A 24,470-nucleotide genomic window follows, 5' to 3' on the forward strand; every position below is an offset into this window, starting at 1 on the left:
ATAGATGTTCTTGAAGCTCTTTGAAAACAAATACAAATTTTGATCAGCACTTTTTTGATAATGTAACCCAATTTGAGAAAACTGAGTCATTAGAAAAAACGGAAAGTCTGCCCTTTTAACTCCTTTCGAAACTAGAAGTCGCGATCACAATTTTAGTGACCTTTACACGTTTACTGTTCGATAGAGGAGTTTGCCTTGCTTTTAACAAAGGAAAAGAACTGAACTTTAAAGAAACCAAAATCCAGAGCAAAAATTAGTTGCCTTTGCCAAATGAATTTGAATTTAAGTCACAAATACAATCGCGAAAAAAAAATTCAGTGTCGAAACAACCAAAATTTAAAAATTGAAGTTTTTACAAAACTAACCAAAATTAAAAGAACTAGATTGATACTTGTAATTTCACTGGTAAATCTCAAACTGAAACAAAGCCGAGATCATTGGGAAAAAAAGAAAATCTGAAAAAATTGACTTGTTATTAGAAAACAGATTAACTTTCAAAATTTAAAAAAAAAATACCTTTAAAGCTCTTTGAATTTCAAAATCAACTTATGATTGGTGCTTGATCAACTTATGATCAACTAACTAATTTCAGAAAACTGGTACAACTTTACTACCGCTGGGAAATCTGAACAAGAAAACCACCTTCGAAACTAGAAGTCAATCATGTTGTTCGTGACCTTTACTGTTTTGATATTCGAAAGTGGAGTTTACCATTAAAGGAAATGACAAAAGAAATGAACTGAACTTTCAAAAAATTCATTAGTCAAACCGCAAAAAGTCAAATTTGAGCGTGAACAACTTAAAGCTTTTCCTGGAAAAAATACGACCTATGAAAGAGCTGTCACTACGTTCATTACTCTAAAACATATGCTCTAAAGGCCGTTGAAATTTCAGGAGCAATTAATGATTGATATTTTTTTGAGTAAACATACCATTCGAGAAACTTGATTATTAGGTAAATTTTTCTTTCCACTGATAAATCTAAACATGATGTATGACATGGCAAATTAAAAAAATGTGCCCTGAATGCTCTTCTATTTTCAATAGAAGTTTATACGTGACATTTTTTTCGATCATAATAGCTCAATTGAAAAAACTTGATCAGTTTTTTTTTCTATTATGCTGAAAATCTTAAATTGAAATCCCCTTTAATTAAACTACGTTCATCGACTCTTGAAAACGTTCTTCTAGATTGTAATAAAGCTACCATCAGCACTGCTTTCTCAAGTAGCCAATACATCGTCCGAAAGGAAAAACCAGGCAGCATAGAGTGCGTTAATAAATTTGATTAAATTCATACGACTAAATCCCTCGCCTAATAAATTTTAAACGTCATACAGCTAACAAGCAAATGAAAACAGAAATTGCAATTTAGGTTGGAAAAATCAGAGAAATCGTAGTACAACAAGAGCGTATTCTTGTTAAAACTCCCTATTGATGAACGAAAAAGCACTATCAAAATGGAAAAATTGAATTCGTTCTTTAACCTGAAAAAATCAACAAACGCTACCCAGCTATTACTGAAAATCACCGCCAAAACTACCAAATTAAGATCCCGAGAAAAGTTGGCTTTGTTGCATAACACTTCAATTGCTTTTGTAAAGTTTACTATTACATATGAAAAAATCACTAGCCTAAGTCTCATTTCACACGGAGGTGAAGCTGCGCTTCGCAGACGAAAGCGAGGAAGATGCAAAAAAGCTCTCAACAGGCAAAACAAAGTGAAATAAAGAAAAAATTGTAAAAACAACTTGAAAACAAAACTGTTTAGCTTAGGAGTATCAAGTTCCCACATCTGCGGCACGGTTGCTTGGGAGTAAACTAGTGGCCCAGCGAATTTTACACAGAGGTGAAGCGGAGCTTCGCACCACTTTCGATACAACACAAACATAAAAACATAAAGCCGAAAAAATTGAAAATTTCGAGAACAAGATCATACAAACTTTCATATATCCGATAGAAATTAATTCCAGGCAAACATGCCATACACTGGATTTTTAAAACAGCAACAATGGAACAAAATTTACGAAAAGAAACAAAGCCGACTACCTTTGAGCAGATACAAGTTGATCCGAAAAAAACAAGATTTTATAGGAAAAAATTAAATTCCCACCTTAAACAATAATGGAAAACACTTGCACTTGAAACTACAATGAAATTTATTTGCAGCACAAGAAAAATCTGTGATGTGGCAAATAAGTCAACAATCTTTGCGCTGAAACCACTTTAGTTTCAACGATTCATTTTTTTCGGTTCAAGTGGTTTCAGCTCAAAGATTGTTGACTTATTTGCCACATCACAGATTTTTCTTGTGCTGCAAATAAATTTCATTGTAGTTTCAAGTTCATTACATTGAAAGTTGCTTACAACAAAAAAAAACAGTGATGTGACAACTAAGCCGACAATCTTAGAGCAGACACCAAATGAAACGAAAAAAAATTTATGGAAATTATTTAATACAATTTTTCAAGTCCCCCCGGAAATTAGAATGAACAACACTTGCACTTGCAACTAAAATGAAAACTGTCTACAGCACAAAATCCGTTGTGTCAATTTAGCCGACAAAACTCGAGCGAACAAACGAAAAACCAGCAATTCATTTCTCTTGGACTTTTTATCAATTTCATTGATACTGAAAAAACCAAGCTCCGGCTACGACTTTAACCCCAGAACTAAGGGTACAAAGGCAACTGATTTACCTTCAACCTTGGGGGCAGCAACATGGAATGTCAATAGAAGAGAATATGAATGAAAAGAAGTCAGTTTCCTAGAAAAGAAGTCCTCATCCTCCTCCTCAGCAAATGATTCAACCGATTTTGTTAAACTAGTTGTGAAGCAGAAAAAAATTATATTCCAGTTTGACAACGCTTGCTTATCGTAAGCGTAATCATATGTTGTACTGATAAGGAAATGCGTAATTTTCATAACTTCAAAAAAATAAATTTGACGTTAAACACTGGCGTTTCTCTGCTTAATTAGGGGTTTAACAGCTCAATTACCGGAGATAAATACTACCTGCTCTTTCAATTGAAGTCTTTATCTTAGATTTGGCTGTGTAATTTTCGAAAAAAGTGAAAAAAAATTTAAAAGTTTGGTTTTTCCTATACCCATGAAATTTCCTCTTCTGAAGCATGGGAAACGCTTCTGCTTTCCACATTGTGATTTTTAGATTGAAGATTTCCACAGTCTGAGTGTTTAGATTGAACCCATAAAATCAGATTAAGCTATTAGTTTTTGAGAACAAAGACGAATTTTCTTTTTAAAAAAACGGTTAAGACTTAAAAAGGATTTTTTTCCAAGTCCATATCAGCTTTTCTTAAAAAAAAGCTGGTTAAAACAGATTACGCAGAAAAATCAAAGCCCCACGGTAGTTTTATTGAACTATCAACCTCAGAATCAGCACGTTGTTTAAAAAAAAGAGCTTTCCAAAAAATGGGCGAAATTTCAAAAAATTGACATTTTCTATGGCCACATATTTTTTTCAAAACACAGGACACAACCGCATAAGCAGGTAAAATTCAAATTACTGGTGCCTTCAATTAAGCCCTTTATCTCCAATTCGGCAGGGTAGTTTTTAACAAACATGTTAATAATTATCCAAAATCTCAAACAATGGTCTTGTTTGAGGTCATAACTTTTTTCGACCAATTTTAGGGAAAAACCGCTTTAGAAGAGCAGATCCCCATAATTTGTTTTTTTTTTACTGAAACCTTCATCTCCAACTTGTGCGTTTAATATTTGAAAAAAAAAAATTCAAAACGAAGAGGCCAAAAACCATGTACTGAAACTTTCGAAGGCAGTAGAACGTGCAGTTAAATGAAAAAAGTTTAGCAAAATATGCAGGCACATAGAAGAGCAGCCAGCTTTTCCATCGGTCTCACGTTTTTTTTTTTTGAAAAACGGTAGTACTTTTTGAGAAAAATCGAAATTTCAGCGGAAAGTGAAGAAAATTTCCAAAGCGTCGCAAAAAAAAATGAAAAAACAACAAACCCCATACATTTTTTTTTCAATAACGACCTAAAACTTGCCAATTATAAAGCAGCAACATATGTCATTAAATTTTTTATGGTTAAATATGATTAAATTGAAATATACCAAAAGTGCCACCAAATGTAAAAGTGCTCATGTAAACACCATTTGATTTTAAACACGCTTATTTGATTTCTTTCGATGAAAGTATCTAACTGACGTTTATGCTAAAATTCAGCGTTGCTCAACCAATTGCTGCAAACCTGCTTTATTCTGTGAGAGCAGGACTGTTTTACTGATTTTAGGAACACTTAGCTATCAGTAAAAACGAAATTAGGTTAGAAAATTAAATTCTGCTTAAACTCTGACTAAACTTTAGAAGTAACAAACCGACTCAAATCGACATCAAAGAGAGGAAACGACATATGGTAGGAAGAAAGAACAATAAATGCACAACTAGAAGGGAGGAACAACTGCAACTATTCCCCAGTGGGTGACAATGAGTTATTATTTATAACTAAGTTATAAGACTTCTTACGAGGAGTTATGTTTCTGTTTATCATCAGTTGAGTATTAACCTAGGGCACAATAATAAACAAAAATTAGCAACAAAAATGAAAACCTCATCCCACTAAAGGCAATATAAATTAAATGGCAACTATCACAAAATAGCGTTCTTGTAAGCAGCAACAATTCAATTTAAAACAGCATCACTTCATAAATAACGTTAAGGTTCGTGGTAAAAAAAATTTGGCTCATTAGAAAGATTCCATGAGTCACTGAATTAAATTTCAGATGCGAAATAAAATTTTCAAAAAATAAGTTAAAATCTAAAATTCTAAATCCAGAAGAAAACTCGTTATGCTCACTTATTATGAACCAAATTTTTTTTCAATCTATAAATAACATCGTCGCTTACCACAACCGGAACCTAAGCTTCTCATTGAATTTAAGCAGGTCGTTGATTTGATCTAATTAATTGGCAAGTTTACAACTTACAATACTGCATTGAAACTACAACGATATTCTGCTGGAAAAAGTAAAGTGCTGATCGGAAATATCGTTGCAAGCAGAAATTACAATATAAGTGTCTCAAAAATGTTTCAGGAAAATGTTTTTTCGTTACTGAAACGTCATAATTTCTCTCAATTCATGGCCTTTCATTAAGCATGGTCATTGAAACGCTAAAACAAACATTGCCAACAGACAGTTGAGAAAGAGTCAATAAACGCAAGTTAGCAGAAAAAAGCTGCCTTGTTTTTAGAAAAATCGAATTTCCAAGAAAAAAATAGATGGCCTTTCAGCTCTTTGAATTTCTGAAACAATTTAAGATTGACTTTTTTGATAAAAATGAACCAATTTGAGAAAACTGAATAATAGGTTAAAAAATTGTTTCGCTGGTCAATCTCATAGTTAAATTCCATTATTCGAAATTATAAGTCGATCACGTTTTTCGCAACCTTTACTGTTCGATAGTCGAGTTTGCCTTTAACAAAGGAAATGAACTTATTTTGAAAAGAAATCAAAAGGCAAACCGCAAAACAGTAAATTTGAGCCGGAACAAATTTTAGATCTTTTCCTGAAAAAAAATCGTCACGACCTATATAAAGGTCTGAACTACGCTCATCGACTCTTAAACAATTTTCAAATTGTCAAATACCTTTAAATTGTGAATCTAGAGGTGATATGATTTTTAGTGCGGATTGATTGACAACTTAAGGAATTCTGATGATTTTAGTATCTGAATTCTAAGATGACTTTTCAACATACCTAATTTTGCCATGAAATTCGAGAAAATCTCAAATTTAGTAACGTCTTAGAACCTGAAAAGCAACATTTTTTTTTACAACGACCAAAAAAAAACATTTAAAACACACGTAGAAAAATTGATAACACAATTTGAAGGAAAATTAAGCGGAAACCTTTCAACCAAAATAGCACGAATAAGTTATCAAAAACATTTTCTGACAAATTTAACCGACTAACTTAAGCAGCCAAAATTTATCGAAACGAAAAGCGGATGAGAGTTAACGTATGAAAACTATCAACAACATTTGTTTAGTGTTACTGATGCAATAAATTAAATTATAGTTTCCTTCGAGACAATAAATACTGTACAATTGAATGAATTACACGCACCCATATTCGTACCACACAGATGATGCATTTTTCTTATTTTGTTCACTGGTCGATGTCGAACTTTCTGCGTTTTCTTTTGTCGGCGGAGAAGTATTCGATTTATTTTCCATTTGGGGCAATTCACTTTCAGGAGAACTTGGAACTGGTGGCAAAGGTCTATTGGCGGGTGCGAGATTCGATCCTCTATTCATATTTGCTGCAGAAGCAATATTAGAGTTTGAAATTGATGGTGAAGGTACATTATTTCTACAGCTCATTTGGCCTAAAGATGAATTATTAGCTGTGCTTGAAGATACATGTTTACTTGAGCTTCTGGGGTAAGTAACAGGCGGTTGATTGCCAATGGATGGTGCGCTGATTTGACTTTCGAGGGAGTTTCGTTTTGGATTCGGTTGAGATGAAGATCCAATTATTCCAGAGCGGGATCCAGCCTTGCCCCACGAAGAGCTCGACTGGGAGTAGGATGGAGGATATTTCAGAGGCGATGGGTCGCCTAAAACGTGATAACAATGCACTTAAACAATGAATATTATCTAACACTTTAAAGCCTAACTTACTTGGATGAAAACTTATCGCTAAATAAATTGTTTCTGCAAAATAAAATGATCATCTGGCTCATTAGAAATAAACAAGGAAGTCCAAAATATGGAGTCTATGATTTAAATTCTGGGGTAATTTGTCCCAGGATGGTTTAGTCCTGGGGGTTCTATCCCGTGGAGTTTTACAAGGGAGGGGGAGGATAGGGGGTTGTATCGTAAGGGAATTAATCCGCGAGCTCAACACATGACAGCGACTAAAGCAGCAATAAATTTTTTTTAAAAGTTGTTATGAATATTCGAATTTTGTTATGGTAGGAATTTTGATTCATCAATTCGGAAGTGATTGTTTAGAAATAATTGATTGACTGCATTGGAACAGAAAAGTCATCATCCGAAAACTTCAAAGTCTTACAAAGTATGATTTCATTTTTTGAAATAAGAAGCAGTTTGAGATTAAAGTCACGTACACAAGTTCACAATGTTCACTTCACCTTAACCATGAGACGAAATCATCAGAATCTCGCTGATGCAGCTAACATAAAATATACAACTTGAAAAAATGAATTCCAGGGATTTCTGGTTATTCAAAGTTAATTATGAAAATTTCACATGAGCATGACTGAAAAATTTATTGCAAGAGATCTACACTAAGTAACTTCCCTCACTCTAATTATATCGGAAAAAAATTAATAAATTTTCCTATGTTCCGAACACTGGAAATAGGAGTAACTTTGCCTTCCATTCTCGAGTAAATTATAATTTTTATTTCTTACCTCGCAAAATCAGATACAAAAAATTAAAATAGGTCGCGAGATAGTTCATTTGGTCGATAAAAATAAAAAGTAAATTATAATTTTTATTTCTTACCTCGCAAAATCAGATACAAAAAATTAAAATAGGTCGCGAGATAGTTCATTTGGTAAAGGAAAATTTTTAGAAAAGTAAATGAAAATTTTTAGACAAAGTACAAAAAATTTTCCTTTTCTTTCTATAACACTAAGAACATGCAAAACATTTGTCTACATTGCTGATTAATGCCTTGAAACCTTATGCATTAACTGCAAGACAAAAGACAGCGTTCAATTCGCCAGAAAAAAAGCTTCAGAGTAAATTTCTGCATTTCATAAAATTGGATAAAAACTTAATTGAAATATTCGACTCAGATATTCAACAAAATTGAAACTACTGACCTTGACTGGATGCACCATCTCTATCTAGCACATCACTACCTATCGAAGACCCAGACAGGTTGCCATGGTAACTGCGTGCCATGGGCACACTGGAGGGGTTGCTTCTCTGCTGGGGAGATTGACCTCTTCCATGACCTGATCCCCCCGCTGAGCCAGGAGAGGTCATCATTACTTTTTGGAACTGAGGTGAGTGGCCAATGGAACCTATCGGAAAAAAATAATCAAAGTTTGTTCAAAACCAGCTAAAACAAACCAGTTAAATACTTCAATCTTAGAACTGAAAAAAATGGCATCTAGCCCAAATCTATCTCCTTTTCAACGATACTGCAATAACATGCAACAAAAGAAAACTGAAAATGATTCCTTGAAGCGACAGCAAAAGCCACTGTCGATTTTCCGTGAATGTCGATTCCGTAAAATCAGTCGAGACGAAAACTATTCAACTTTCTTTTAATGCCAATCCTCAAATATAACAACAACTAACCTGACAAAGAAGTTCCTGCGCCACCTTCGACATCGGATCTGAAAGTGGAATCGGGGCTCGGCTGCGACAATCTATGTTGTTTGTTCACACTACGACTAGATCCATGCTGATTGTCACTTTGTTGTGATGCTCTCGGACGCTGAAACTTTAAAAAATGATCAGTCAACGTAATTTCAAAAAATGGGCCTTCAATCTAATGCTTTTACCACTAAAGCAACCGGTCTCAGAATTGAGCAGTAAAAACTTAAGTCTTAAGCTCACAACCGAGAATAAGTAATTCAATAGCAGTTGTTAGCCATGATATTTTTCGACTTCGTGAATCAAATTAAAAATGATGAGGGCAGTAGTTTTTACTTTTCGCATAAAATTACTGAAAAGGCCACGCCATTGTCCCCGTCCAATTTGTGGGTCCATAATGCGTTGTGAGAGCAAGCCAGTTATAGATAAATCTGCTTGGCGATGCGTTAACAGTCGTTGTCGTAAACTTTTATCTGCGAAAAAAATTCAATTTTTGAAAATTCGAAATTATCGATTCGAATTATTGTAACTTAGCTTTTTTTCTTTGCCAAGTTGCCACTCTACTTGAAGTTAGTTCAAAAACGGCAGTAAATTTTCATGCTTTATTTAGAAAAACTTGTTCAAGGGCCCGTCAAAACTCAGAAACTCAAAAACAATTCAAATAGACGCATCTGTCGTAGCCAAGCAAAAACACAACCGCAGTCGAATGATCAAACAGAAAGCTTTCGGTTTTTTGGAATTTAATGAAGACAGAGGGCTGAAACTCAGTTAGAGGTAATCTGGAGCAAAAACTTGGTCAGATGGTTGATCTTCTTACATTCCTTATGCAGACTGATACCATTAGTTTCTTTACGAATCTGCAAAAATTTTAAGGATCCGATCACAGGCGTTCATATAAATAATATCGAAGCAATGTGGGACAAGCCAAAAAAAATTTAAAGCTATGAACGGTGTTATTGATCACTGGCTTCCTGCTCATCTTGACGAATTTATTTGGAGATAACGTTTTGGGAGCGCTAAGATTGTTTTTGACAACCTCATTAAACGAATTAAAACTCATATCAAAACTGTGTTTCTCCGGTCGAAACGTTGTATCTTATCTTCTGCTTTCAGTTCATATAATTGTGCCTAATAGGTAATGCAAATCTGCTCAGGTAATGAATTCTGCCATCTAACTTTCCGTTCAGACGAATTGGTGCAGTGGCTAACACATTTGACTCAATGCCCACAGGTATGGGTTCAAATCACGCTGAGAGCACTTTTTCTTTAGTAAAGACAGACTATTGCCACCTATTGTAATATATCACCAAATATTCATTAAAATTTTCAAACAGCCAACAGACCATTGGAAAAGAGTCAATGAACGCAAGTAAAGAAAAAAACCTTGACTTGTTTTAAAAAAAGTTGGAAAAAAAACATTGAATTGAAAAAAAAATAGATGCCATTAAATCTCTCTGACTTTCTAAAACAATTTATGATTGTCTCTTTTTAGATAACATCAACTCAATTTGAGACAACTGAATAAAAAAAAAGAAAAAAAAGTTTACAAAAGAAATCTTAAAAATAAATTCCATTTTCGAAACTAAAAGTCCACCACGTTTTTCGTGACCATTGCTGTTCAATAGTGGAAATTGCCATCTTTTTCATAGAAGACATGAACTGAACTAAAAAAAAACAAAGTCAAACCTCGAAAAAGTGAATTTGAGCCTGAACAAAACTAAGACTTTTTCTGCGAAAAACAAAACGGAAAAAATCAACGCGACATATATAAAAGTCTGAACTACGACCATCTACTCTTAAAAAGCTAATGATTTTTTAACATTCAATACAATCATCACCTGTCGGATTAAGTGTTGTCGGGGAATTAGAGCAGGTGATTTCTGGGAGGAGTCGGGTGGTTCGTCCTCTATCTCATCACACGAGAGGTGTTCACGGAGAGCGTCTTTGTCATTGTTCAAAACTGCTTCTTGGTATTTCCTCTGAAATCAAACTGAATTTACACAATGTTTATTTTTACTATTTCTGACTGAAATATAATGCTAAAAATTGTGACTTTTTCCTTTTTCCCACCTTTTAATACGCACGATAGCTTCTATTCATGTTGTTGAGTTTCCATGAAAGATGACACGAGCATGGAAGTGGCGGTGAAAGGAAAAAGATCTCGAGCTGAGTTAAAATGACCAAATAGAGGAGAGAAACAACATGACGCAAAGAAGATATAAAATTTAATTGAGTTCTATGATAGAATCTAATAGAATTTCGAAAATAAAATGGAAAAAATGAGGAATCTTTATATGTAGATAGAGAAGAGAAAAATGATCTTGGTTCGCGTGAATTAGATGAAGGCATAAAACAAAAGAGCATCGAAAAATGAGAAGTTCCAAAATATTGGGTAGAATGCTAGTTTAAAACAGCTGCAAAATACTATTGACCCTACTCATGCACGATAAGGCCTTAAGAAGGAAACAATAGCCGGTTTAGGGAGACAAGTAGCGCGGAGTTTTCGGACCAACTTTGCAAGAAACCTATAAAAACCAGTTTTTTTTCATTTTTCGTTTTTTTTCTTGTTTTAGCAAGAGAATAGAGAATAAGTTTTAGCCTTAGGCCATATTCGCTCCTGACCACTAAAAAAATAGCCAGTCCGAAAGTTTGAAGATAAAACGATCTTTTAAAACAAGTTACAAAATCTGGTAAAAACAATTGACTAAAAAACTAAACACTTGTATGGATCTTTTAGAATAGAAGAAAAAGTTTTCCCTCATTAACGCGATATGATCGATAGCTTTCAGATAGATTTCAAATCAGATCTAATGATACCACTGAACACGATGTAATTATGATACTTGGGTGCCGTAAACTACTTTAGGGGCCCATTTTTCATACTTGAACCTCCATCTTACTCGTAATCCGGCTCACCTTGATATTCATGTGCAAATGGTCAACCGGGACCAACCCTGCTCTAGTAGAGTGGGTTCTAGGGGGTGGGGTAGGAGCGAAGGGGTCCGGGTCATCACACGGACTCGAACCCCCCTCTACTTCTGTTGGTGAGGTCATTGAGGTCACTGACCCCACAGGCGATGTAGGGTCAAAAAGTTGGTCGATTAGCAGGTGAGGGGGAACTATACGTCCACCTAGTTCGACCCGCTCGTTGTCAAGGGGTCGCTGTATTAGTAATGACTTAGTTAGTACTTGGAAGCTTTAAACTGGCTGAGAGTAGATGATTAGAAGAAAGACAAATAAATAAATCATTTGCTTATTCAAATCTGATTATTCGTTTCTTCAAAAGCAAGTTGTATACCACAGAACTGAAAAATGGAACTGTCATACGCATCATTAAGATGACAGGGGAAAAAGATACGTAAGTAGGATCCACAAGCAACTAATGGCCTGGAAGACATTATTTGAATCACTAAGTCGACCTTTGTCGATTGAAAGATAATTCAAAACGTGGGAACAAAACATCGAACCCTCAACAGATTTCCAGGAAAAATATTTCTTTGAGGGACCAGATTTGATATGTTTAATCCATTATTACAAAATACAATTTTCCAACATTTTATAAATTTACATAGACGTCTGAAAATTACATAGAGTTATTGTAAATGCTATTTACGTGCCAAATCATTAATGTTATAAGCCTGAAAATGTTTTGGTTTTTTAAACTTCAACAAACTCACCCTGCTTTTTGGACTGCGATTGCTTTCTTTTAAAAACTGCTCCAACGAGATTTTATCATCCACATCTGTTTCATCGCGTCCATTCAGTCCCATGGCCGCGAAGCCGATAGGAGTAACAGCCGACTTCGGTCTCTCGCCTGAATGAGCCGAGCCAGGAGTACGTTTTCGTGGCTTCACTTGGGATGTATCGTTGTAGGGGTCATATAGGTTGTTGTTTGGGGGAATTGTGATTGAAAGACAAGGGGATTTTGTTCGCTCCAAACTGTTTGTTCTGTGTATATCACTTGACGCGATTTTCTCTCCTGAAATTTACCAAATATTTCAAAAAACACCCATAAATTTTTTCAAAACTTTTTATAAAAATTGCATATTTGTGAGAACAAGCTCATTAGTGAATGCATTCTATTCTAATTGTTAAAATCAACTTATTAGTTGAAATCACATCTCTACAAAAACTCAAACAAATTAACATAGTTAAAAACTTCCCACAGCCGCTTAGACATACTTTTATCGCAAAGCTAGACATCTAAAGCCAAGATAGCTGAAAAATAACGAAACAAAATATACACAGAGGCAAAGTTGAGCTTCGCACCACTTGCGATACAAAACAAGAAAGCCGCTAAGTTGGAAAACAATCGAAAATGTCGAAAAACTAGATCTATCAATTCGAATAAGGCTAGTTTTGATAAAACGCCAAGACAATATAATGTGAACTTAGCATCGGAAAAAATTACAAAGCAAAATTTTACTAAAAATCACAAAACATAAGCAGCGCCCCCTAAATTTACCATTTCTAATTTTGAACATTCTGTGAATAAGTTTATTTATGGGAAAAAAGTCTTGTACTAGATTGCAATACCCTTGCTTATCGCAAGGGTAAAAATATGTAACACAGTTAGCACTAATTTCAAGTCCTTTATACTGCTAAAAACCAAGCGTTAATGTACAATGCATTCCGATTCATTCGAGTGATTACAAAAAATGACGTTGTGGCAATTTAGCTAGTGATAAACTGATCACATTTAGGTTTAAAATCATTCGCATCGTGGTCACAATTAAACTAGCGAACAAATCCACGACTATTTTCATTCACGTGCTCCGTTTACGTGATCACATTTCGTACTTTTCTTGTTTTTTGATCTGAAGCTAGTTGACAAATTCGAGCTCGACCCTGGATTAATACTAGTCGAGATCCTATTTATCATATCTCGTAGGTTCGGATGACTTCGTGATTGTTTCAAGGTTCCTTTTGCCGGAGTTCTGGATCCGTGATCATCTTCTGGAACTGGACTTGGGATACCAAGCATTTGGTTCCGGAAGTCCTCTGAATTAAGATCGAGGTCTTCCGGAAAATCCATAGTTGTAACAGGGCGCGGTTTAATGGTTTTACCACCAGTACTCGAAATTTGATTTTCGAATTTTCCTCGCAAGGAATTTCGAGTTCGTTTCATTTTGGACGACTTTTTACCTGTCAGGTTAAAAGAAATACAATGAAAAAAGCGTCTGTTAAATCATAGAACAAAATCAAAAACAAAGAAATTGAAAAAGATTAGGGAACAAGAAAACCAAAAAATGAGTGAATTTTTGAATGTTTTATCAATTACTCTTTTTGATAAAATAACTAAATTTGAGAAAACTGGATCATTAGGCAAATTTTTTATTCTGCTGGGAAATCTAAATAACATCCACTTTTGAAACTAGAAAATACTCGCAATTTTTTAGCGCTACTTGCACATTATTTAATTTGAAGTGAACTCACAAGTCAAACTTTGAGTGCGAACTAAATTTAAATTGTCTTCGTTTATGTCACTTAAAAGGTTGAAATAGAATCGTACGCCTAAAAAGCTAGTGATTAAAGCTCCCTAAACAACTTTATGATAAAATGTTCCCCACTTCGAGTTAGAAAAATCAACAAGATAATAAAATTTTAATTTAAGAGAGCGAAACACTAATGATATCATTAATTTGAATAAAACAGAAAGAGAAATAAAACTCTACAGAAAGTATTTAGTGAGCGCTTTCACATTTATGTTTACAGTTAGTTTAAAAAAACGTGATTTCGTTTACCAATGCAAGACTGTGGTCGAAGAATCTTGTCGATTCTGTTGCGATTTCTTCTCGCTAGAAACCATTATTTATTACATCTTTTCAAACAATCAACACTCAATCATAATGTGTGCGCATTTATTGGCAGCCCCAGAACTTTTGATTCATCATGACTTCAATTGAGAATTTCAAAGCTTTTGTGATCCATTTATGTTTTCACTGAAGCCTGTTCATTTCACCGAAAATCAATGTTTCATAACGCCAACGGAGAACGCGTATACCATCCCTCCTTACTTCACATTGGGAACCCATTACAAAATTCAAATGCGTACACTTTCAACATTGTCATGAGTTGAATAATTGGTGTGGATATCCCTTACTAGCTATCATAGGTGGTGTTGTTGAAAAAATATCTACCTCGAAACTTATAATTAAACAAGACATTTATACCTGAACTTGATGACTCGGCAACAGAACTAGCATCGCCAGGCGTCATATAACCCCCATACGGAGCTGACGTTCCATGTGAGTTTCCATTGTGAGTTCCCCCTCCTCGGCCAGAGGTGGGATTCGAACCTAGGCTGTACTTCTTATTGTTGTTGTCATTACTCGAGTACTGAGGCTGATTTGCATTATCATGACCACTGTTTGGTTCGCTCACTCTTAAATCTAAAACAACGCAAAAACAAAGTTTTACTCAATTCTATGATATAATTCTAGTTATATAATTAACTAAATACCTTATACGTCAGCTTTGCGCTGCACATGCGTTTCAGTCATCATTCTAGACATCAACTAAACTTATTATCTAAAAGCTAGCAAACTTCCAACAGCCATTTCGTATCTTGGAGAGCAACAAATACTTCGAATTTCTTTCTAAAGTTCGAAACCATATTGACTAAGTTTTCGTACAGCCTGTTTCAAATAGACAAAGCCCAAAATAGGTTTGGAGAACACTTAGGTTGAGTCTTTTCTACTTCGTAAATTTGTTTTACGTATTCCTGTATTTACGCTCTTCATATTATGTTTGCGAAATAAATTGCCGATATAAAACTATTACTCCGAAAGAAATTCGAAATTGAACTTCTATGACCTACAAAATGCATTTTCAGTTTCGGTCTGAAGTATCTGAAAGACCTCACATCTGATTTTTTTTCTGCAATTGTTCCAATAAAAACTATATCTTTCTGTTGACAAGCACATAGCAAAAAAAAACTGTATAAACCTGATTATGAAGCAAGCTATTTTTGTTTTTGTTTTTTTTTGCAAAATTTTGGAATTAAGTTAAAAATTACTTTATTAAGAAGATCTTAAATATTGATCAAATCTGTGTAAGAAAAGGCGTTTGAGTAATATACCGATAAATTCTGCGTAAATTCTACTAATTTTATTTCTACGTCCTTGAGCTTAAATCAATTTCAGTTGGACACATTTAGTACACTGAATGACCTTGAACGTGCACTGAATTCATTGCGTGAACACGGAGTGAATAGGAACAGTGCTCGATAATGACTTATGAAGATTGTGGACATTTTACATGGATTGAATGCAATTTAACATGTTAACGATTGCTATGTTTACAGAAAAAGAGTTTTCTAAAAAAATTCCATCGATTGCGAGCTCTAACCCATTGAATCAGCTGACAACTTTTGAATCAATTTTCATACGAGTGAAGTTGCCATTGACGACTTAGAGATTTCTTCGTTAAGTAACAACCAAGCTTGTTTCTTATGTAGTCTAATATAGACAAGTTAGCAATTGAATCTTCCAATTTAATGAAATAAACTTTTTTGAGGAGAATTAAGCTGTATAAGCATATTGAGCAGTCCCGCTTTGCGAGGAAGCAAAAAAAGACGTTTTCTGCCATGCTATGGTGCTAAAGACTCATTAACCAGCTAAAATTTTTCCATTGGAGAAACATCTACAGAACAACTACTCATACAAGTATTTTCATGTGGAAATCATTTTCGAAACATTATTTCAGTCAAAACAAAACATATTGACACAATCTTGGTTCGGAACTCTTTTTTTCCATCTTTTTCATAGTTAGCAAAGCTCTTGAAAGGTTTTGTTAAAGTACCTGGGTATGAAAATGGACATTGAATTGATTAATTGATTTTCATTCAAAAAACGGCCATTTAAGATGCATTGCAAGCAAAACTGAAACCAGATCAGGCCGATACAAGGAAACAAAAAATGAATTCTCTTTTGGTTATCTGACTCCAATTTTACAAACTGCATCCAATGCGCTTGCATTCTGATGGGAAGTTATGTTTCAGAATATCATAGTGAGGATTTTTTTTTAATTGGAGCTAGGAAATTGAGACGACAGCATACAAGAAATTTAGGCCATATTTACAAATCTGGAAATAATCGGAAAAAATTATAAGAAAAAAGGACAGTTGCGAGTAACGAACGCATAATCCGCTTCGCTTAAAAAAGAATTAAACCAAAAAGTGTATTTCAACTAAATTATTTGGAATCACTTTGTTAACTTCGTTGATTGAAATAAAGGTCGTCTCAATTTCTCATTTTTTGGTTTAACTTCCTGTCCAAATTTTCACTCGAATTCCCTACAAAATTCAGTAACAAATATTTTTTTGCGGGGAAACCTCCGCCAACCAACCCACCCAATGAACAAGTAAACGAGGCCTCGCTCATCTCACATTGCGGCGACACTTGGTAATGCTGGGGAGTAATTGTAGTCACAAACTCTCGGTCAATGAACCCAGGAAACCTTCCGTCACTATTAGACGGAGGACACATAGTTGACACTGAGTGGGTTATTGTCGTTTCTTAGAACGCCAGTGATGAGCATTTAAGCAAAAAAAAACAGCCAACAGAGCTGGAAAAGTGTTTATAAGCTAATGATTTTTTTTTCAGTTTTCGAGTCTCATCGAAAAAAAATCACCAACCTTAGAAGTGCGCAAAAGTACTTTCAGTAACAAAAAAAATGTTCGTTAGTTCAGAAAACCTCTATACACATGAGCTCTGATATTTACAAAGTACAACATTATTAAAATTGTACCTTGAGAACTATACATCGATAAAATTTGCATAAGATTTTCAAGTAAAAAAATTCAAACTTTGCGCTAAAATTGGGATTTCTGGAAAAAACGGAGTGGTGGTAAAAAAAAAAGTAAGCTGTCAAGCTCGCTTCTGCGATAAACTAATCTTTCAAAGCGGTCTATGAAGTCCTAAATAGCATAGTATAACTAACAGACTAATGGAAAAGAGCCAATGAACGCAGAAAACCAAAAAAAATTGATTTGTTTTTAGAAAAAAATTACATTAGAAACAAGGCAAAAAATAAGGCATTACAGCTCTTTGAATTTCCAGAACAAATTGTGATTGACACTTTTCTGACAAATAAAAAATTAATTTTGAAAAAATTGGATCAAAATCTTAAAGATTTTATACCGCTGTAAAATTTGAAACAAAAAATCCACTTTAGAAATTAGCAGTCGATCACGTTTTTCACGACCTTTATATTTTGCTGTTGGATAGTAGATTTTGCCTTTTTTAGCATAAGGAATGTACTTGAGTTTAAAAAAAATCAATGCCAAACCGCGAAAAATCAAATTTGAGGCTTTTCCTGAAAACCCAAAAAAGCTGGACGAAGCTGGACTTCGCGTACGCAAGCGGGAAAAAAACTCAAAAAAAAGAAAGGGAAAGAAAGAGCCTACAAAAGCCCTGAAAAACAAAAACTTTCGATACGCCAGATTCGAACCTAGGACCTAGAGATTGAGAGGCTTGCGTGCTCCCAACTGTGCTCATGTAGATAGTCAAACACTAGTGGCCCAGCTGAAACTGGAGAGAAATAATTGAAATCACCTCAGAATATGTGTTACTGATGCGGAAGGTGAATGGTTAATAATCAACAGGAAAAAAGGGTATTCGTCGCATATTACGGAAGATTCCTAAAACTCGTTCTCGTAATTGAATTCTTAATCTTAGATTTAGCTGGGTAATTTTGGGGAAAATTTTCCTCCAGAAAACATTCAAAAGTATGAAACTTGAATTTACTGTTTTATAACGCTTTTTCTATAAAGCAAAGAAATGCGCCGAATGACGGGTAGATGCCCAATATCTGTTCTTTCGATTTAGCTTTTAATCTCAGATGTGGCAAGAAATTTTCGAGAATAATGAAAAAAATTCTCACACAACGGTCAAGAGATGGATTTGTTCTTGATTTTTACTGATTTCCCTGCCAAAATTTGGGAGTCGCAGCTTATGCAGGAACATTTATTCTCTCGATGAAGAAAACCTAATCTCGGATTTGGCAGGGTAAGTCAAGAGAAAAACAAATTCAACCGAAACCATGCTGGCTTTTCTATAGAAAGTTCTTTGCTTTTGAAACTACACAATTTTTTATCAACAAACTTTTGTCTTTGAAGCGACACCTATTAAAGTGACTACGCCGAAAACATTCAGTCCAAATGAAGCTTTTAGGCGAAACAAAAAAAAAACAAAAATATAAAATGCCAAGGCTCTTTATTTTATAAATTGAAAGAATACACCAAAAACACTAGCATCTACAAAGAAAATTGCCGAGGTCCGCAACTTAAACAAAAATTATCCCAAATTCAAAAAATTGGATCAATAGGTAAATTTTTGATTTCGCTGCAAAATTTGAAAAATAAAATCCACTCTCGAAAAAAGAAGTTCATCACATTTTTCGTTGAGACCATTTTGTTTTTGCTGTTCGATAGTGGAGTTTGCCTTCGTTTTAACAATGGAAATGAAAAAAAGATTAACAGAAAATTGCATTGAAACTACAACGATACTCTGCTGGAAAAATTAGTGCTGATCGGGAAAATCATCGCAAGCAGAAATTACATTATAAGTGGCTCTCAAAAGTTTCAGTAAAATGTTTTTTTTTTCGTTACTAAAACGTCATAAATTCTCTCATTTCATGATCTTTCATTTAGCATGGTCATTGAAACGCTACAACAAACATAGCTTTCAGGCAGTTAAAAAGAGTCAATGAACGCAAGTAAACAGAAAACAAATTCTGACTTGGTTTCTTTTGAAAAATCTTTCAAATTTCCAAGAGAACAATAGATTGCATTAAAGCTCTTTGAATTTCTAGAAAAATTTATGATTGAGTTCTTTGATTAAAAAAAAAACCAATTTGAGAAAACTGAATCAATAGGTAAAATTTTTTGTTTCGCTGGTAAATCTGATAAATTCATTCCACAATCGAAACTCGAAGTCGACTGTACCACTTTCAAAATTCGAAGTCGACTGTTCGTTTTTCGCGACCTGTACACTTTTTCTGTTCGATAGTGGAGTTTGCCTTGAACTGGACTGAGCTAGAAAAAAAAATGAAAATTCAAACCGAAAAAATCAAATATGTGCGTGAACAAAATTTTTCCTGAAAAAAAATTACCAAGACGTATATAGGAGTCTTCACTGTGTTCATTAATCTTAAAAACAAGCCAGCAGCATACCCAAGCGGCTGTTAAAAAAAATCTGACAAATTTCTAAAACAAAAGGGTACAGGTAAAACACATAGGCCAGAAATATGAAGAAGAGGAAGTTGAATGTGCTTCTGAATGAACCGCTTTGGTCGAAACAACAAGAATAACAAGGCAACATTTTTTAAACGAAAGCAATTAAGACGAAGCAAAATGATGAAGCAAAAGGTTTCAGAAGTAGCATAAGAAATGAAAAAGCCATACTTTGATGCATGTAGGAAAGGGAAAAAAAGCCATCTTATTCAGCTAGCTGTTAGTACGAAAAAAACTAGCGATTACAACATTGTCTGGTCAAAATTAAACCATAGTATAGCAAAAATTAAAATTAAATTCTGCTCATATTTCAGTCCAAATGCTCATCACCGGCTAGTGGCGACGTTGGAAATCCGCTCTCGTAGAATGTTTTTCTATTCATCAACCCACTGTGGTAACTCGAACTATGTGATATTGACGGTTGCGGTAAGCCGTCGTGCCAACTTACTCTGTGACCTTTCTTGTCACCTGATTGTTTCGAGGTCGTTGGCCTATTAGGCGCGTGCTTGTTTACGGGAGGCACCGCAAAATGGCGGCGTCTCACAACTACTGGCTCGATTAAAGCCGAGGTCGAGACGGCGACGCCATTCAGTATTGTAGTTGGGGGAACTTGATGATTAAGCACCGATTGCGTGCTTGCTGATAGTAAGGGGATAGAAAAAAACATTAATTTAGGTATGAATTAAAACTAACATCGACAATAAGCGCTCAGTAAATCGAAGTATCCGTAAACCAGGAAACAACTGACTATATTGCGAAACTGTATACTTCATTCTGTTTATTGACTCAACTTTCGGTTCATTGAACGCTTTTAAAAATCTCAGTTCCTCTCACCATAGTTAAATTAGTAAAGTATGACTGTCAAATATTCGTTTTCGGTTACGAAAAAAAAACTATTAAATTGCATGTTACGTTTAACAAAATGATAAAATTTTCTTTGACTTTCAACTTTTTGATACTTAAAGGCAACAAAAACAATACGGATTTGGTTATGAGGTAGTGGAAACTCATAGAGAAACGCAAGCAAAATCACTCTGGTTTTCAATGTGCACTGATTCTATTTAGCAATTAATTGTCAAAATTTGTGAACATTTTGAGCAATTAATGTCAAGATTTTTGAATTACATAAGAATAAATGTTTGTATTTGAGAAAAACAAGACAAGTTTACTTACATGCTACATTAGGCATCGACTTCCTCGGAGCCTCCGAGTTTTTCAAATTTCCAAACTGTTCCATCTGCATGCCTCGTCCTCTGCCATTTCCATCTAGCAAACACTCTTTCGAGTTATCTCTGCTATTCGCACCTCCGCCGCCTCCAAATTTACTCATAAATCTATTCTTCGCCGAAGACGAATGCTCTTTCTCTTTTGTACTTCCAGACGACGATCTGTCTTTTTCCTGCTTTTTCGTTCTAAATTTCCTCGATATTGTCGCATACTCTTCCGGTAATCCAAGGTTATTCTGATTATTTCCAGGGTAACTCTGATTACCAGCAGATGAAGTTGACGGTATTAAATGTGAAGGTATCGCACTTAGGGTTCGACTATCGCTCGATTCGTGAATTGGATCGTCAATTTGGGTGTAGTACCCCTTTTGCACAAGTCTCGGTGAGTCGTTTGCTGTATCGGACCCTTGAATATCAAAACTGTTTGTAAAATTAACCAAATCGTAGGATTTTTTTCTGCCAAAATGTGGCATCTTGTGAATAATTGAGAGCGTTTTTGTAATAATTTGGTGCAGGTTTGAACAGAATTATGAGGCGCTGCACAGAAAAAAGACGCCAATTAGCCGACTGGTTTTACAGCAGAACGGTTCAAAAAAGATCGACAGATTTTATTTCGACTTTTCATAATTTTTTAATCTTTTTTTTTCATCATTTAATTTGATTCAATATACCAAAAGAACTGGAAAAATACTGAATTTAAACTAAAAAGTTCCATAAAAAGCCGAAGCAAATTCAGTTTTTCTTTCCATGTTCCTTTTTCTACTAACTTTTTTCAAATACCCGGATTCAATTATAATTTAATGGAAACAATATTGATTGAAGACTTTTAAACCGTTCTGCTTAACTCATCACTTGTGAATAAAGATAAACCACGTCAACTTCACGGTAGATTTAATGATCTCATACAGGTTTTCAACAGTATAGTAAATCAAATAACATAAGAAAATTGAACAGGGAAACTAATTTTCTTCCTGTTCACAGTTGAAATGGCCCTGATGAAACACCCATCAAATGGTCCATTTGTAGTAATATAACACGAAAATGGTATCAAAAACCAGGAAACAAACACTGCTTTATTCTTCGGTTAACAGTTTCAATTTTTCCATATTCATAACCACTCAGCGGAATTTTTTCAGGTTGTGTTCATTAAAAGACTTCCCAAAATAGGAGTTTAAAGTGACACAAATGTTTCATAGAGAAAATTCGATTGGGTTTGGGTGGGATTCGCAATATGGTTTTTAAAAACCAAAATAGGTTTCGAGTGATAACAAGTGTTGCAAATAATTAAACGAATTTTGGGGAACAGACCAATAAGCCGTCAAGTCTAGCCAAAAACATTTAAGTAATGCAGAAATCACTAAACCAAAACTTGAAAAAACCTCATTGAAATCACCAGGCTAATTGAGAAAAAAATGTTCCATTGGTAATTTTTCAATGGCCAAAAGGACAATTTCATCCTGTAAAAGTTTCGGCTTATTGGCCAATTCTACCATTTGCAGTTTTTACCACAGAGTTGGAAGCAGCTCAAAGCACCTTTCACTTCGCCTACAGATTAATTTCAACTTTCCACTGCATTCACTTAAGAATGTTGTATAAAGGTGGACTAGAATAAAAATAGGTTTTTAAGTGGCCATTCCTGAAGATGAATAAAGAAGACATTCAGAGCTTGAACAGACATTCACAGAAATACTTCAGGAGAAAATGCTTCTTGTTAATCTGCCAGATAAAAGTTAAAAATAGATAAAAACTGACTGATTTGACGGTTTTGATTTTAACATTAATTTCAAAGACGAGGAAACTCAATAGCAATAGGAATTTTTAACACTGGTACATATTTGATGACATTTTCAATGTTACGCCGCTAAATTTTGTTTAAAATTGCTAGTATTAGTCAAAATATTATGTATTTTCTTTCCTAAGTCTTGCAATGAGTGATATGGTTTTCATAACTGGGTACAGATACTGGAAAAAAAAGAACATTCTTGGTGAAAAAAAAAATCGAAAATCTTTCGGAAAACTAGACACTTTGCCAGCCGTTTCATCAATGAATGCAGAACCTGAGAAAATGTGGCTCGAATCTTACAATGAAGTCTCAAAAATCATTTAATGAACAAAAAACAAATTTTGACCACTTTGATCTATCAAAAAATTGCTAATTTGGTCTATTTCAAATATGCAATTTATGTGAAAACGCAAAATAGCATCAAGTTCAAACAAGACATGAAAGCAAAGCAACGTGCACTAAAAGCCAACCCTCTTGTCAGGTAATAAATGTTAACGGTGTTGTAATAAAAATGGTAATGTTGAAGGATCATCTTACCGTCCTGACTTGTATATGTTTTGTGGGTTTATTGGTCTAAAAACAAGCCCCTGGCTAAAAAGGAAAAATTCACGGAAACTTACAATTATGATATTGGAAAGTAAATTATTGGCTTAAACCAGTTCACAGTGAAAAATTTCATTCAATATAGTACACCAATTTTTGAATCAAAAATATTTTTATCACACCATAAACTATTGTTCCAATTCTACTTTGAGAGATCAGTTGGCAGCCGGTCTTTCCAGAATCATTACACAGAAAATGCATTTCGCATACAAAAGCCAAAACAATAGGGAACAAGGACAGCCGGTTTCTGTGCAAGTAGCACAGAGTGTTCTGACCACAGTTTAAATACAGAGACGAAGCTGCGCTCCGCAAACACTAGCGAGAGAACGAAAAAAAAAGCAGCTCTATGAAGTGAAATAAGAAAAAGCCCTGAAAAATAAGAGAAAAAAAACAGGATTTTTAAGGAAAATTTGGCTGCGTGTCAGATTTGATCCTGCGACCCAGAGACTATAAGTCTTACGCACGAACCACTCAGCCACAGACGCTTCACAATTCAAAAACATCGCCAACACTAGCCACCATAACGTGCCACAACTTAAAGAGCGGACGCAATTTAACTAGTATACGAAAAAGTTCATTAAAAACATCAGACCCTTCCCAGGCTCGAACCATCCTATTTTGCTGCGAATCTCCTTCTCTACCTCTACGCTACAGACCTATGAAGCTAAATTGCTATTTCTAATATGATAGTTTGTGATAATATCCTTAGCATTGGCTGTACTTAATAGCTGTTTATTGATCAAAATGAACATTTTCAAAATGAACACTAATATTTGCGATTTAGGTTGGAAAAAAGATAGTTCAAACTATCACACAAGCTTTCGTTACTTGTGTAAACAACAAAACTATACAGAGATAAGATGCTCGTTGCTTACACTAGCCAAAAAAAAATTAAAACAAACAACAGTGGTTGAAAAAGTTTCTATTTACTCCAGAAGACAGAATTTTTTTTTCCAAAAATTCAAAACAAATATAACCTAGAGTTTCAAGAGTCTTTTGTAGTAAACTACGTCAATGCGAGAAAGTTTAATCAATTTTGCTCGAGAAAGCAAAAGAAAAGCAAACAAACAGTTCGAAAAGAGTCAATGAACCAGAGGAAACAACCAAATACTGACGTATTTCTTAAAAAAACTTAAATTTTCGAATTTCAATGAAAAAAAAATGGCCTTAACGTTTTTTGAATTTCATGAATTATTTATGATTGACACTTATTAAATAAATTTACCCAAATTTGATAAAACTGGATCAGTGTGTAATTTTTTCTATCACTTATGGAAAATTAA

General features: G+C 34.5%; 1 protein-coding gene across 10 annotated transcripts in view; it reads right to left on the reverse strand.

Annotated features, from left to right (window-relative positions):
- Nucleotides 1-4,819: 4,819 nt before the first annotated feature.
- The window catches only part of LOC134855421 (girdin-like), a 64,395-nt gene continuing 44,744 nt past the window's right edge, over nt 4,820-24,470 (reverse strand). For 3 of the 10 annotated variants that reach the window (XM_063871936.1, XM_063871935.1, XM_063871934.1), the window contains 13 exons: nt 20,749-21,207; nt 19,906-20,214; nt 16,693-16,857; nt 14,513-14,731; nt 14,084-14,137; nt 13,140-13,484; nt 12,017-12,318; nt 11,256-11,501; nt 10,178-10,318; nt 8,322-8,460; nt 7,838-8,041; nt 6,109-6,601; nt 4,820-5,153 (listed from right to left, as the gene is read on the reverse strand). In XM_063871936.1, coding sequence (XP_063728006.1) covers nt 5,120-5,153; nt 6,109-6,601; nt 7,838-8,041; nt 8,322-8,460; nt 10,178-10,318; nt 11,256-11,501; nt 12,017-12,318; nt 13,140-13,484; nt 14,084-14,137; nt 14,513-14,731; nt 16,693-16,857; nt 19,906-20,214; nt 20,749-21,207 — 3,110 coding nt within the window. In that variant the 3' untranslated portion in view covers nt 4,820-5,119. Of the gene's footprint in view, nt 5,154-5,739; nt 5,793-6,108; nt 6,602-7,138; nt 7,180-7,837; nt 8,042-8,321; nt 8,461-10,177; nt 10,319-11,255; nt 11,502-12,016; nt 12,319-13,139; nt 13,485-14,083; nt 14,138-14,512; nt 14,732-16,692; nt 16,858-19,905; nt 20,215-20,748; nt 21,208-24,470 lie in introns of those variants that run through there. The other 7 variants (XM_063871938.1, XM_063871944.1, XM_063871939.1 and 4 more) reach the window with 7 other exon arrangements.

Source organism: Symsagittifera roscoffensis, chromosome 10 (genome assembly GCF_963678635.1).
Source record: "Symsagittifera roscoffensis chromosome 10, txSymRosc1.1, whole genome shotgun sequence".
Classification (NCBI taxonomy): Eukaryota; Metazoa; Xenacoelomorpha; order Acoela; family Convolutidae; genus Symsagittifera; species Symsagittifera roscoffensis.